Source organism: Bombus terrestris, chromosome 3, assembly GCF_910591885.1.
Source record: "Bombus terrestris chromosome 3, iyBomTerr1.2, whole genome shotgun sequence".
NCBI lineage: Eukaryota > Metazoa > Arthropoda > Insecta > Hymenoptera > Apidae > Bombus > Bombus terrestris.
This window is the reverse complement of record NC_063271.1, coordinates 2,593,953-2,610,271: the sequence shown is the minus strand read 5'-3', so window position 1 is coordinate 2,610,271 and position 16,319 is coordinate 2,593,953. Positions and strand designations below refer to the sequence as shown.

The following is a 16,319-nucleotide window of genomic DNA, read 5'->3' as shown; positions in this document are numbered from 1 at the left end:
ATATCTTTTCGAGGTAGATTATCGTAGCTCCGGGCTCGGATTTGTAAATGGAAATTCGTAGAATCGTAAAATAAGGCAGGATCAGGGTGGTGGAAAGGAGAGCGGAAAAATGGCAGGCGACACTCAGGCAACCATTCTCGACGACATTTTATCTTCGACGTTTGACATTTCGAGAGTATTAAATTCCCTCGGTTTGCACGCCCACGCCCTTGTACGCGCCCGGCGAGGGAGAACGTTCTCAACATGGCGCCGCTCGCGAAAAAGACCCGCTTCCCTCTCTCTCTCTCTCTTTCCCTTTTCTTTTCCTTTTTACCCGTTCCCCCGGCTCCGCTTCTAACGAACTATTGTCCTACAGTACCGTGACCGCGTTTCTTCGGGAATGGATTCCTTCACGCTTCTTCTTTTCTCTTCTCTCTTTTCCTACGGCTTTTTTCCACTCGTCCGTTTCGCAATCTAGCAGCGGACGCGGTCAGCCGCTCAACCTACCGTGCAAAGCAAATTATGCAAGCACATTTTCGTGCAGCGGACAGAAGAAGTACGTTGAAAAGCCGGACAGTTCGATCCGGAGACCATTTGCACGATGTCGCGACGCGAAAACCTCCGCGCGACGTCCCTAGTCACGTCGTCGATTAACACATCGTTGACGGCACGCTGTGAAATAAATTTTACCGCAGTTGTCGCATATTTTTCAGAAACGTGAAGATATTTATAAACTGAAAACCGTCGATTCGCGTCTCTCGTCAGCAATGTGTTAAACGAATATAATCTGGCTATTCGAGAAGGCAACACGATCGTCCTTAGCCAGCTACCGAAAGCGTTAGCCGAATTATCGTATAAATTCTAACCAGAATTTCTTGGAATCTACGTACTTCAAGTTCTCTGAGAAGAGAAGTTTAACGGCTCGTAGATTATCGCCTCTCAGCTTCCAGCAATTTATTTTTAATGATGATCAACGGTAATTATAAGCGGCTGTATCTTACGATAAAACGATAAATTGCGTTCGTATCGTTGCAAGAAGAAAACGATGTTCGATCGATTCTACCAGGAGAAACGTGCCGATACGCGCGAACTACCTTCTACGGTCGCGTCTGCTTTTTCAGATACGAGTCGTACCAAAGAACATATCGTGTATTTACATATTTGAAAACATTAGTATCCACAGAGAGTTTGTACAGAGATCTCGACTAACACCTCACGACTTACTAATTCAACAAGACGAGCCGCGTAATTGCCAAGTTGTACAAAATGATATAAACTCGGAACGACGTGCGAACGAGTAGCAAAGTGTTAACACCATGGAGGGATGACGAAACGTCGCTCATCGGCGAGGTTCCGCGAGCGTAAACGTTTATTACTTATTAGCCGGCGACTTATTAGCGACGGGCATTGTTCGACACGCGTATCCATTTCGAGACAAATGCCAAGGTGAGTAGCGTGAACGCGCGATTATGATTGTTGCAACTCCTCTCTCGCGGCGGTAATTAATATGCGACCGTCCGGGGTGACTCGTGCTCGCGCTCGTGAGCGCTAACGTCGTCGCCGGGAATTAACTTCCTAATTAACGAGCGAGCTTCGGTACTCGGGCCATGGTATCGGCGCGCAGGCGTTAAAACGAACGAAGATATACGGGCGAGCGTTTTGCGCGCTGGCGAGCGTAATTAGAAAGTAAAGATCATAAATTTTTTAATTGTCACACGATGCGTGCCGACCGGATTTAATCGACCGTCCGCCAAGCTCCAGGCTCGTTCCGAGATTTACAACCTCGCCGTTCTGCGTTTCGTCGCACCACGACCGGCCAATCCGCGAATTCTATCCGATTTTGTCGATAGTTTATGATTTCGGAAATCGCGCGGAAAATTCTCCTTTGTTTTGACACAAACCGAGTCTGGCTATAGTATAGATCATTGGTGTGCACTCTTTACGAGCAACGTGTGGTATAATGTACTTGTATTTATTTATACTTAAGCACGCAATAGGGACGAATAACGGTATAACGATCATCGTACGAGTTACGTAAAGAGCACGAAGGTACAGGTACGTTAGATTCGACGAACGGGAAGGTTGGAGATAGACGAATTTACGCTGCGGTATATAGAAAGGTATTTACAAAGATATTTCTTTCGGCGATTGGTAAAAATTAGAATCTGTCATAATTCCAAAGCGACTAAATGACAAAAGATAAATTATTGTACTAATAATAACTTTCAGAAAAGCATCCGAATTCATTATGTTAAGATTATGCGAAGAAAATCAGCAAATCTTGCAAAATTGAAATTGCAAAGTTCGAAGCCCGATTACTAGGAATAAGTTTTGCATGCGGATATCCAGCGACTGGTTTACGATCAAAGGCACTTTGCATGCCATCGAATTAGAAGAAAATTCGAAGGCGATAAGCAGCGGTCATAACAGAAGATGCGTCGCGATCGAACAGTGTGATCGCGTGGAAACGAAATTTACGATCACGCCACGGTACATTGCGCGGTAATCTTCTGGAGACAAATCTCTACGTTTTCTTGCTCTATTTCCAGCGGGCTGCGTCCGCGGCAAGACTCGTCCCAAGGATAGAGAGAACCGGTTTCCACGTTCTTAGACAGGACGAACCTCTTTCGATCTCGCGTTCGCGCATCGTCGATTATCATATTAAATGGACCGGAGTGTTTGCGGTCATTGGGTTGAGACCGTAGAACGTGACCATTTCCATTTGCTTCCATTCTCCGCAATCTTCTCCGTTTTTGCACGTTTCGTATTTACTTAAAAACTAAATGGATTACTTTTACGCTTCTCTTTACGTCGAATCACAGACACTTTGTAAAGAGATTGTTACGATAAAAATAGAAACGAGGAGAGAAAAATAGCTTCGAAATATGCACGGTTAATTTGGCGAAATTGAATACAGTGGGAGCTTGTCGCCGATTCCCTTTAATCCATCCAAAATTGTAAATTGGACGAAGAGCGGCGCGTTTCTCGGTTAGTCGCGGCCCATTATTGTATAAAATTCATACGCAAAGCTTTTCGATTCGCGACGCGGACAATTTGCAAACACGCGGCTCGCAACGCATCGTTGGACAACGCACTTGCCGTTGTTTGCATTTGGACCGGTGCCGGCAAACATTAATTAAGTTAATCAAATATTAAAGAATAAATAACGACGGTTATTAATAGATACGCGCCCCAGCTGTGACGCGCCGTACGTTCCAAATGAAAATTTCCTTTCTCCAAAGCTCCGTGGGTTATTAAATTCTCCGCGAAATCACATCGAGCTCTTCGATATCGTCGGGGTATTTCTTATTCCATGCTGGCCTTCGTCTTTTCTTTCGCAAATGCCAAATTTGGTCGATGAGAAATTCGAAAGGCGCTACGTAACGGCGAGCACGTAAACGACGATAGCTCGTCAAGTTCCTTTTACGAATAAACGAAAATTTCCAAACACCGAATACATATAGTTAGTATAATAATGCTGCAAGGATACGAATAGTGGAAGCCACAATTTCACCGTATCACATAAAATGGGTCGCCAGTGTCGTTACTACACACAGGAGGGTTTCAACGATCCTGGGAAAGGGACGCGTGTCCCTTTGGATTTCGTAATGTTCTTTTTTTCTCCGTGAGGAATACGTCGATATTGCCTCGACCTCGTCTTGCCGCGTCCTCGACGATCCTTTCAATGCCTCCAACGATCAATCTCCGGCGTCCTCTGAATTAAAACGATCCCATTGTCTCTCGAAGGTTATTTTGCAATCGGGTATTTCACGCACAGCGATAGAGCTCGAAGCGATCGTTGAAAAGCGGCGGAGTCGACTCGCTGAATCGTATTTTCCACGAGAAGCTTAAAAAAAAAAAAAAAAATCGCCGGATTAAAAAATGCCACTCGACCGATGAAATATCTGCAGCAAAGTGGGAGTAGGCTAAGAGGTCGTTCGCCAAAGCTATCTCGTTGAAATCGGTTAAGTGGCTGAGTTCCTACGGTCCATAAAGCGAATCGCTAGAAATATGTATTCGTCATTATCATAAGCCAGTGGGAATAAAAGAGGGCTAGCGATAACGAACCAACGACTTCCTTCCTTTCTTGCAGACTCGTTTCTGTCGGCCAAGAATTTCCCAAGTATGATAGAGCCACCTATATAGGTATACCCTGTGGTCGACTGTTTATCAATGCGATTATATCCTTTTTGGGGATGTGACGGAATGGCCAATAAACGGCCCTGATAAACTACTATCAAGCTAATGAGGGTATCGTGCTCTTTAAGCGAGAGGCGCGATAAGATTCAACGCAGGTAAAGCGTTTGCCTGAGTAATTACAAGGTCCCAACGAGTAAAAGATCCCGCGGATTCGCCTGACCTTCGGACGTTCAGGTAGTTTTGTTCGAATATGTGAAAACCAAGTCTCGAAACGTCGTTACCAACCAACCATTTTTTTACCTTAATGTAGACAACCGGCTACTAATTTCTGTCTTTTGCGTAACAATTTTATTTTCAAATGAAAATTATTTGAAATATTATATTATATTAAGTGGAATTTGCAACGATCGAATCCTCCATTCTTTGAATACCTATTTGTCGAAATTTATCGCTAAAATTTTCGTACGTCGAAGATGCAAATTTATTTACCGCCTTGTTGGATAACCACTACACGTTGGTTAACTACGCAAGGGTTAAATGTGCCAAGTTCCCTTCCTACCAATCCAATTCCAGTTTCATGTTTTCGGAATGTTTGTATCGATCTAATCATCAAATTAGCTTCGAGAGGGAGTGAAAAGACGCGGCGGCAAAGCGCGTCAATCACGGAAACGATTCCATCTGACACAAGGCGTGGCAAATGACGGACAATCACGAATAATTCCGGCGTGTTTCCAGATTTCCAAACACGCGGAGAGAGAATCGGCGTTTATCCGTGGTTACCATTCTTCGTCGCACCTATTGTCGATAATTCGATCGGTAGTGGTGTACTAACGGTGGCCGATTCGCCGATCCCATGCAGCGACGCGTACGTTAACCGTTCTGGAGGATCCAGTCAGATTTGAATGATAATCGGACGGATACGATTGATTTATGAATACAGGAATGGTCGGTGCTTACTAGACGAGATTAATCTTCATTACACGACATTATCCCGTCTGGCTGCATCGGGCATCGAGGGGCGCGCGGAGAGACCCGCTTCGCTGTAGGTAAACTTGTCCACGATGACGGACCGCTGACCTTTATCCGCTTTCGAACGAATAGTTCTTGTCTTTTGTTTCACCTGTGATTTCGGAATTAAAACCATAAAAAGAAAAAAGAAAAAAAAGCAGAAAAGCGGCGAGCCTAATAGAATGCGAACGACGGAAGTTTTAACGATGCTAGTAGAATTTCAGAATTCATCTTTTAATGGATAAATTCATCGAGCTTTTATTTCACCAAATGTTCACGATAACGAGAGGCGTTTCCCGCTCGATAATGAAACCCCCGTGATGCACGCGCGCCCACACCTTTCGCGTCGCGCTCGATTAACGGTCGTAAAAAGTAACTGTTACTTTTGCTAAAGTGCCTGTAACGAACGAGTCTTTGTTCGGAGATGCGCTCAATTGCTTGGCTCTGTTCGTTCCTAGAGAAACAGGCTATTACCGGTCTACAATTTGGAACAAAGTAGCAATACGATACCTAGATACGATAGTTCTACCTGTTATTAATCGATGATCCTATTTTCTCCAGCTAACCTTTCCAACTTTCGTTCGACGGATACGATCGTATATTTGTTATTGAATCACGCGGTTTCGATAGCTCGTTAGCCTGGCTGTTACGCGGTGAAAATCCTCCGAATATGTAAACCAACGATTCCCATTCACGACGGACGCGCGCCAAGACGTAATCTACGATCGATCGATCGATTAATCGTGCCAACTACAACTTTCGTGCGAACGAAACATCCTCGGAATACACCGTGGTAATTGTCCGCCTTGGAAATTTCTTTTTCGATTCCGTGTATTATTCGAAAGATGCGCGGCGATAGCTTATCTTCGACGTGCTATGTCGTCCTTTGCGCGGTAGCGGACGCGTCTTCCCAGGTTTCTCTTCTCTTGTACGCTATACGGGCCGACTGAAATCGTCCCAGATCAACGTTGCCCTTCGACCTCCACCTACTGGTAATATTCACGGTGAGTCACGTCGCGACGAGATTCGCCGAGGATATCTGGTTTAAGTTTCGAGACCAACGCGGATCAGAGGGGACCAACTCGAAGCGAGGCATTCGGACCAACAGGAAACGTGCCTTCCGAAGCGATCAGCTCCTCTTTCGCTCTCTTTAGAGTTTCTCCTTCAACCAACCGACCAGAGTTTAGAAACGACTAATGGAACAACCACGAAAGGTACGATTCTCGGATCGAAAAATCTGTCAACGACGTTTCTTCACCGCGTATCTCGATGAATACAGATCGAACGAATATACCGGATTTCGTATATAACGTAACTGGTTCATGCTCGATAATAGCGTTCATATGCTTAAATAATTCATACAACGTCCCGTGGACGTTGCAAGCAAGGAGGCAACGTTCGCTAGAGCTCGCGGCAGAATCGAAGCAAATGCCTTCAACTGGCCCGTATAACGAAGTTATTGACCGGGCTGACCTCGAGACCGCCGGTCATCCGTTTCATATTTCTTTCATGGCTGCTTTAATACGAGCCTGGCGGACAGTGTCGAACGCCAGCCAACACTCCAGGGAGCGTGCTTGAAAGGAAGAAGGGAAAAAAAAAAGAAACGGAGCCAGACCGAGCCTCTTCTTCGACCACCAGTCGATTCGTCGAGAGGAAGCGGCGCTGGTGCGAACGTTTACGCGCTCGCTTCCACCGAGTGTACGGAGGACAACACGGTCGGCCGCGGTGATCCTGCGAAACCGAGATTCCGTGGCAAATCTCGAAGAAGGATCGAGGTCGAGTCGATCGTTGAGCCCTTCGTGGCCGGATTGCCCTTATCGGGTAATTACGAACGAATACAGTGAAAAAGGGGAGGCGAGGAAGAGAGGGACAGATACGATAAAGGTGATACCGCGGCGAAAGGAATAACCGCGCGGCATCTGCCCTAGGAAGGTTAAACAGCTGGGCAGAAAGAGGCGAGGCGAAGAATCAGGGATAAAGGGCGAACGCAGAGAGAAAACGGGATGGGTGGAGAAGCGAGGGAGGGGATAAATAAAGACGGAAGGACGAAGAGAAGAGAAGAAGAGTCTAGATCCGACGGTTCGTAGCCCGAAGTACGGATAAAGAAAGAAATATGGCGTTGAATCGAGGGGGAGAACGAGACCGCGAGTGCTCGAAAGGGAGGGACAAAGCAGAACGCAGGAGAGGTAGAAAAGGGAGGAAGGGAGACGAGTGGAGGGCTGCATGGAAAGGGGCGATAAAGGCATGGAAAAGGAGCTGGCAACGCTGCTCGGTCGATAGAAGAGTGGAACCTGCGATATGCGGCAACGTTGCGACCCGTCTGCTTTAATACAGTGACTCTCATTGCCTGATCCTCCGTGGACGTTTCGAATCTTCGGCTTGAAAGCAAGCACAGCTGCAACGATCACCCTAAGATCCGTCCGAATGGCCGTAAAAATAGTATCGTGGAAATGAAAGTAGAAAAAACGATGATATCGCTTCATGGACGAGTAGTAGACATTTTGTGGTTGGTTGAGAACCCTTAATCGGTGTGCAGCCGTGCAGGTTGCTCGATGCCGCGTAGTTTTGACTAAAAAATTCTTGTTCCCAATTTTTGTTCCGAGTTCGAGGTTTTTTCGCGATACACGGTCGGCCGAAGAGTCACGTAGTCGTATCGACGTATCGACCGATCGATTTACTCGTTTCGAGCATTCCCCACGAACATCTGTTCGTTGTCAACCCTCGCGCAGAAGGCCAATATTGCGATAAAACATTAATTTACTGGAAACCACCGGTGTAGATCGAAGAAACGCTTTTTTCTATAGATTCCGTATAACGTAACAAATGGAAGACGTTACGGTCATAGAGAGTCGAAGGAAGACTCTACTCCCCGGGACAACTGCCGATACCGATTTTGCTCGCCGCAAAGAGAGGATGCATCCGATGCTCGAAACAAGCGTGTGCGATCGAGATTATAATTTATCGGAGGAAAGTTATAATTGGAGCAACGACGGGAAAAGATGATAGGCGCGGCTCCACGTTGGTCCCGCTGCTCGGAGGTTCTTTGAAGAAGGCTCGTTTTACCTACTGCTCCGCTATTCCGTTTCGCACGAGCGCAGCCAACACGCGACTAAATCACACGTGACGTAAATTGGTACGACGCACGCTTTGATCGACGAACGGCCGCGATTCTCGTCATGGAGCACGTGCATAGGAGATTTTGTTTGGTAATTTAATCTTGCCCGTATCCCGCGATCGATGGAAATTAACGTGTAAATAAATCCGTGGATATGGCGCGGACACGGGGGGCGGAAGCGCGCGTCGCGTGTGGGCGGTCGGACGTAATACAAATACATCGCGGATCGCGCGTGAAATTCCCTATTGATGCTCCGAGATATTTTCATCTCGCCAACCGTTCTATTTTCATCCGATGGAAGATCGGTTATGCATGCGCGGCGAATGGATTTCATTGTTCTTACGACAGAACGTTGGCAACGCCGAAACACGCAATGGGAGAACATCCTCCGTCGGCGTGGAAACCATTATTTAATCGTGGATTTCGAGTTGGATCGAAAATCGAGCAATTGCCTCGATTACCTTCTACCAACGATTCTACCAACGACGTCAACAATGAACAAACGAGTCGTTGATCGTAAATAATCGTTTCCTCGGGAATACGAGATTCTTGAACAGGCAAGGGGCGAGCACGAGGCGAGCGTGTACAGGAAACACGTAATTCCAAATAAGTTCCGCAGGTGCAGAAGACTGTAACGCGTAAAAACACGAGTCGTTGCGAGGCTTCATTCCTCTGTAACGTATACGAACGATAAGCGAAGACACGAAACTGCCTCGATGAATTTGCTTTACACATCGATATAACCTAAAAACAGGACCTGTATATCTTTAACATAATTGCCTTCTTCTCGATGGAATCGCTTTTACATCGCGCGAAACAGAAGTAGTAACGTAATCTCGCTTTTTACGGAATAGCTTCGTACTCGGTTTTTTCTATGTCATCTTATTGACGTAGCACGAACGCCGCGTTATCGCCAGGCCATTCAACTTGCTTGTCATCGTTTAAATAAAATCTCGCACGGCGTTGTTCCTGACGTCAACGGTCTTTTATTCGCGAGAATTATCGACCGTTCGGTATCCCACGAAAATCCTGCGATTTTCATCGTTCGACACGTCGCACCAACCACGAACTTCGTCTTTCTCTAAAAGTCACCTCTCATTTCCCAAAACCTTCGACTCGCGTATGGTCTGACGCTCCTGTTCTTCCAGTTGATTCGTCAGGGTTATCGAAGAAATCTCGCCACTTTGCGACACCTCACGAACGTCGTTTCTTCTATCAGCTTCTATTTTAGAAATCCCAAAAAATCTCGCTAATATCGATATCCTGATAGAAGACGAAAGCAAACAGGAAATGCATGGCAGATCGGAGAAAATTCGCGCGATCGAACGAGAATTATTCACGGTCGTCTCGGGGGCAGCGATATTTCAGTGTCGCGAACGGGTCGTCGCACCTTCGGTCTTGTAAGTAACGGTACGCGTAATCGAAAATAACTTGGTGACGTCACGGATGCCAGTGATAAAACGTAATGACACGGACGAGCAACCTTTCGCCGCTCGACAAGGATCGATCCGTGCAAAAGGCTGCGATACACCGTTCGATCTCTCGCGAGATCGCTAGAATCGGCACTTACTCAAAGTCAACGTCGATACGCGCGCGATCGCGTGGAAAAAAGAAGAGGCACAACACCTGCGCACAATTTATAGGAATCTCCTCGCGGCAGCGTCGCTTTTAAACGCGGCAAACAGCTCCGTGGATATCGCCGGCATCATTCTCACGCTGCCGCGATAGTTTCTGTAATATTTTATGTTTTATCCGAGAATGGAATCTGCGGAATGATCCGCGCCGAATGACAGATGGGTCGATCCTCAAAGCTCGAGGACGCCAGAAACAACGATAACCCGGCTGTTTCGCGATAACGATGGATAACGATGCACGCGAAAGAAGATGCAAGTACGACCGTTCCGTGATTGTCGCGAGTGAAAATATTTCGCTTCGTTTGTTCGCGTTTATCTCGTCGTGCTTTGTTTTCGATTTTCAAATTTTCAAAGGTTTACATTTTCCACAGTTTCAATTTTCTATCTTCACCTGTAGCGTATAAAGCTCGGCGAGTGAGATTCAAGTTTATCTTGACGACACGCTTCGTTCTATCGGCTGCAAACTATACGGAATTAGGACGATATCGAACGTCTGTGTCTTGTACCAAACGGCTCGAGCTTCGAACGTCCAAACGTAGTCGGATGTTCGTTGGAAATCTTCCTTCTTTTTCGGAGTATTCTCAAAAACTAGCCGGATTCGATAGCCCGGAGGATCGATGAAGCAGAAACGAGTGCACTCGAGGAAGAAGAGGGATTCCAGCGAGATCCGAACGACCGTTTCGTTCGATGAATTCCGTTCCAACGATCGAATCTTTCCCAACAACGCGTAAGTAACATTTTTTAGACGATTGGAAATCGTCTTCGAAGAGGGATGCGTCTACCGTTCGATTATTAACATTCTCTTTTCGCTCACTGACGGTGAACAGCTGGGAATCGGAAAATCATTTACCTTACGTAACCTTTCAGTGAATTTCTAATTACAAGATAATGGCGCTAATGTTTCTGAGAAAGGTTGAGCGAAAGAAACTTGCTGGATATGTATAGAATCCCGATCAAGCCACGGGTTTATTAATGTCACGTGATTACGACACTCGATAACTCTGGCGTTTTCTTTTCTACGATATTTGCACAGCTGGTTACAACTACGTCGAAACAATAATTACGTTGATAACAAAGCAGCGTATGAAATTCGATCGCCGAATTACCAAACACCCTTTAGATTCTCCGTTTCGCGCGGCTCTCACCGCGCGCGATTTCTCTGTCTGATCGTGACAAACCTGTTCCACTGTGTACAACTAGTTAGCAGGTCAATTCCCTTGTTTCCTCGTGTGTACCTCGAAGGATATTTTACCTGCGGTTACGAGTACGCGGAAAATTGAAACCAAAGCCGGCTGACTAAAGTAGTAGATTGAATAATTCAAAGAAAGAAAAGAAAAGTTCTATAAGGCGGGCCGGGGTACAGCGATTCATCCCCCTTAGCAGAAAGCGTAATAAGGGTGAAACTGGCCTCGATGAAGGAAAGCTCGTCTCTCATACGTCGTGATATCGGGCTAGTTTTTCTCTCTGTCCCTTTTATTCGCCGTTTATCCAGATAAAGTGTCGTTCGGTTGAAGAGGGCGATAACGAGCACGTACGTACTCGTCGGCAGCATGTACGACACGGAACGAAGGAGGGATCGATAACGGCCACCGCTTTCGTGAACGTTGCAATTTCAGCAGCGACGATAGCGGCGCGCAACCCCTTCCGTGGCACACGAAGGTGTCCCTGAAAAATTAGAATTTCCTCCGCCACCGACCGTGCCGGCCTTGCGAACCCCGCAACCACCCTAGAAAATTACGCTCCCGTAGAATAACCATGCCCTCATGAATCTTCCCGTAGGTCTCGCCGTAATGGCCCAGCTTGCTTAGATCCCGAGATAAAAATGTATTTAATCGAGACGAATCTTCGCATAAATCACCCACTCGTGATACAGAGTTCGTTGCATTTCTATGGACACCTACGAACGACTTTTGAAAGTTCCATCGTCAGAACTACGTAAAAACTACGATGTATTTTGTATAATTATTTTCATAAAATTCCAAAGAGATACAACGCTCGTGGCAAGAATTGAAAAAATATCCTCTGATAAAAAATGGGAGAAGTCGTGAGTTTGACTTTTACAGCAGAATCGGTGAATGAGACGTCGTGGTTTTTCAAGAAGATTTCACGCGGCACGAATCGCGGTAACGGTGGAAGAAATATGGGGATCGGGTGGTTTTATCAGGGGAATTCATCGAGCCCGGTGCTTTTCTTCGGAGCTGACCGCGGGACGGATGTAAAAACTTAAAAAGCATCGCTGATAGGTCGTCGGAGCTTCGGGGAGCTTTTAAGCCACGACCAGTTGCCAACTCAGCTGCTGCAAATGGTTTACCGTGAACGGTCAGCGAAATCCTTCGCATTTGCTTTTTCCACCTTTTTCCTTTCAGGATTTTCGTAGAAATCTTTTCGCAAATTCCTTCACGGGAAAACGAAGGATCCGCAAGATTTTTGAAACTATGAAAATGTTACCTGCTTCTTTATTTCAACTTTTTAAATACAACTCTATTCGATTTTTTAAAAGACAAAGCACTAAGGATCTTTTTATCAAATTAAATACACTTTTGATCAAAGTTTGACGACATTTCTCACTTTCGATCGCGTTCCTCTTTAAAACACATTACAGAAATTCAATTTTTCTACTCGATATGGAACGTAATACAAAATATTATCCAATTATTTATGCAATGTTTGTTCCTCGATCAGACTTCTACAACTGCGATTCGAGCAGATTCGAACAGAGATGTATTTTATTTCGTTAAAGATTACTTCTATAAAATCATGGTTATACTCATTTCTTGGCGCGCTAAGGAAAAAAAGAGAGGAATCGCGTACGCGCGAAGAGCAGCACGTGACCGACATCAATATTCGCGTGTAGTTTCGGAAACGCGTTAAGCAGGAATATTATTTTGCGCGTGCAAGACCGCCGAGACAAACGGCTCGATTAATATTCCGGTCAGCTCGCGGCGCAAAGGACAGTCGGGAAAGGATCACTCCACTTTTCAAGTCCGGTTGGAAAGAAACTGTTGGCCGCACGGAGTTCAGTGTCCGGAGCAGCGGGAGGTCGAGGAACGAACGCGAAGAAATCTGTCGACGCCGGCGAACGCAGCAGGCGTCGTCGACTTAGTTTTTTGGTTTAGAATGCAGCGACATCGCCGCATGGGAGCATCGAATTTTCCTACCAGACTCCTCAAACTTTAACGATGCTAGCTTATTCCTATTTCTTCTAACGAATTTCGTTTCTAACGTTCTATAAATAAATTCGAAGTTGACCAACATGTTTACGAGATCGTGGAAAATCATCCTAAATTTCACTTCGTCGCAATATCATTGAATTGCTTCTGGTATGACACGTAACAGGCAAGGGAACTGTTGTTTCGCAAACGTTCGAAGAAACAAGCAAACGAACGAACGCGAGGCTACGTAAAACGCAAATGGGTCGAAAAGAGCGGCGGATCACGAGGTTACGCCACTCAACGAGCGGGATATAAGCAACGGATCGAGTCCAACTCCACTGTGTGCTAATCAGCAACTTTTCTCTGCCATTGTGTCAACACCTGTTTGGTATCAAATTTCGAGGTGACGACGAAATGTTTCTACGTCGCTGTCAAAAACCGACAAGGGTGTGACCAGGAGGCTAAGAGGGTTGAACGACAATCTGGCGTCGCGTCTCGCGAGGGGTTTAACAATGCGCAGGGGAGCAAAGGCAAATTTCTATATAATCGAATTGCGTTTGCTTCGAAGTTTACGTCTACGCGTATCTGCTTTCTTCTATCGGGGATAATGATCGAAGATAGGCGTTTAATTGGAGAACGAAAAAATTCACGAAGCAAACGTGGCGAAGAATTCGCAGAGGGAAAAGGAGAGGGCTGGCTAATAACAAGAGAAGATCGAGGTTGATGGATAAAAAGTAAAAAGCATGCCGACGAAACTGCATCTCGCCTTCACCTAGCTGCCTAGCCAATCAGAAACGACCTTCGTTGGTTTTGCTCTTCCGTCGGTGGCACGAGTATTGATCTTTTTTCTTTCGACGAAACCAACAAAAAAACGGTTGAAACGTTGAGAAGTTTCCCGATACCGAATTACGATCTCACAGCGCAGTCCGTCGCAGCGTGAAAATGATCCAGAAAATCTGGCGTGTCACTTAACGTTCCAAGCAACACCGTCCCCGATAGTCTACGGTGAACCAGCCTTTCGGGAAACTATCGTTGCCCCGTAAAAGTTATCTCCAAGAGCGAAATATCATCGAGTGAAACACAGCGGGTACTCGGTCGAAATCTAATCTCGTAACTTGTTTAGAAGCGAGTCCTAATCGCGGAAATCAAATATCAAAGGGTACAGAACGCGCTCTGATCGGAACAACACGTAGAACACGTAGACGCTCTGACGCGATAATTTCCGCGATATTTAACGTGTCCGGTAGAGAGCGCAGGCACGTATCCCCGAAACTAATCAGGGCTCACCTTGTTTCCATACCAGATACTGTAGGAAGATCGCCTCGCTGCGAGCTACTACAAGCGTATGGAAAAGGATAGCCGGACGCCGCGAAGAACGGGACAGGATGTCTTCGAGGCGTAGCCGTTGCTTGAAAGTGTCGGCGACGACGCTGTCGATGGCGACGCTGATAACGATGTTGATGTCGGTGATGCTGATGATGATGCTGTAGCGGGACCTGGATCCTGTGGATCGTCGTGCTGGGTACCCTCCAGCAGAGAACATACGGGACCGCGTAATCAGGTTTCACCTGTACCACGGGCAGCAGGCGGTACTCGACTCCACGTGGATGAAACGACACCGATCGACCGTTATCCTCGCTCGATCCGTGCGCCAGGAGGCGTGCCTCTCCACGGAGGACAGCGTTGTAGTCGCGACAGCCAAGGTCACGGGGTAACATGTCACGAGGACATCCCTATCAACCAGGAACTACCGTCCCGTGGTGCGTCTCGTCATGCCGAATCGGGATACGTCTCTCTATTCTTCCAAGATCGAAGCTGTCCGATCGTTCCTCGAACGCGCAACACCCTGGCCGTGCGTTATCTTCTCAACGGGCTCCGGATCCTTTCACTCGCGATCCTAATTTCCTCGAGTCACTCTTTACATACGACTCCGCTAGTTCGAGTTCTCGTAGCCAAAAAACCAACTACACTTTGGTATCGTTCGACGATCCTACCATCGAAAGCCAAACGATGTCTCGTTCAAGCAACTCTTCGAGAACACCCGATCAGGGAACAGCGTCGCAATCTCGCGAATGCAACCGGCGCTCGACCACAGCCGTCAAGAGGAACATAGAACGAAGCATGGTGGGCCGGCGAGAATCGGTCGGAATCGTCGCGAGTCCAAACGGTTCGAGAGGGCGTCGAGATGGCCGGCGACACTCCCTTCGCGGCACGACACGCCGACCTTACATCGACTTGTGCGCGAGCGGCGCGGAAGCGGGCGAGACCGAACGAACGAACCCAACGAACGAACGGACGTGGAACGAAAGCCGGGAGAGGAAGGAACGCAGCCCCCTAGGAGGATCCGCGCCACGCCGCGCCGCGCCACGAATTTCAAACGGCGCTGCGCGCGCGCACCTTGTCGCGCGCTTCGTGCCGCACGGTCAGCCGAGACTGTGTGTAAAAACAACCGAACTGGACACTGTCGTCTTCGCGTCGCACGTTCCTTCGTCACGCTCCAGATGACCGAATCGCGCGTCCAACCAACTGTCTCACGCTCGCGTAATTGCCTCGTTCTCTGCAATTTTTTATGAAGCAAACGTCCAGACTTCCGAATAGGAATTACGCATAATTTCGATCGATCGTCGTGATTCATATGGAAACGAGATATCGATTCGTTAACGCATCGAGCACGATATGCTCTGACAAGCACATAGCCTGAATTCCCGCGTACTTTTCGACCGATTCAAAAGATTCGAAAGAGTGTGTTTAACAAGTGTAATATTTTATTAAAAATCAACGAGCATATTTGAAGATATTTCCAGCAACGTTTCTCAGCGTGATATGCTGGAAAAATATGCACGACGGAGACGTACCAGGCAAAATTTACAAATATATCCTGCGTTCCTCCTTTCATTTCCATTTTCTCCTTGGATATTTTTGTTTTTCAGCGCCGACAATTTCTTCTAAAATATGCTGCCGCATATTCCCGAACAACGTTCCGGTAAGAGAACCATGAGAGACGGCATGGCACTTATGCCAGAACCTTGATCGAACACGCATTTGGCAAACTTTTCGATATGATTCTTTATGTCGACTAAATTTCTTAAAAGTCGGACGAACTTTCCGAGCGATCGATATTATTTATTTCATTTAAAACACATTCGTAACATTTTGTTTGTAGCATCCATTGCCTTTTTTACTGTTTTATTTAACTGTAGTTAACACTTTTTGTAGGATACCGCATGAAATATGTAAGACGCGAATTAGCGTCACCCGTCCTCGATCCGTTAACATAAATAACACTAATCA

The 16,319-nt window shown here is 46.6% G+C and overlaps 1 protein-coding gene across 2 annotated transcripts in view; it reads right to left on the bottom strand.

Moving 5' to 3' along the window:
* LOC100645939 (protein gustavus) overlaps positions 1 to 16,319 on the bottom strand; it is a 155,064-nt gene that overhangs the window by 88,739 nt on the left and 50,006 nt on the right. The window contains exon 1 of one of the 2 annotated variants that reach the window (XM_012320715.3): positions 14,316 to 15,327. The exons of the other annotated variant lie outside the window; for it this stretch is intronic. Within the exon in view, the coding sequence (XP_012176105.1) occupies positions 14,316 to 14,746 (431 nt within the window). The 5' untranslated portion in view covers positions 14,747 to 15,327. Of the gene's footprint in view, positions 1 to 14,315; positions 15,328 to 16,319 lie in introns of those variants that run through there. 2 annotated transcript variants of the gene reach the window in all.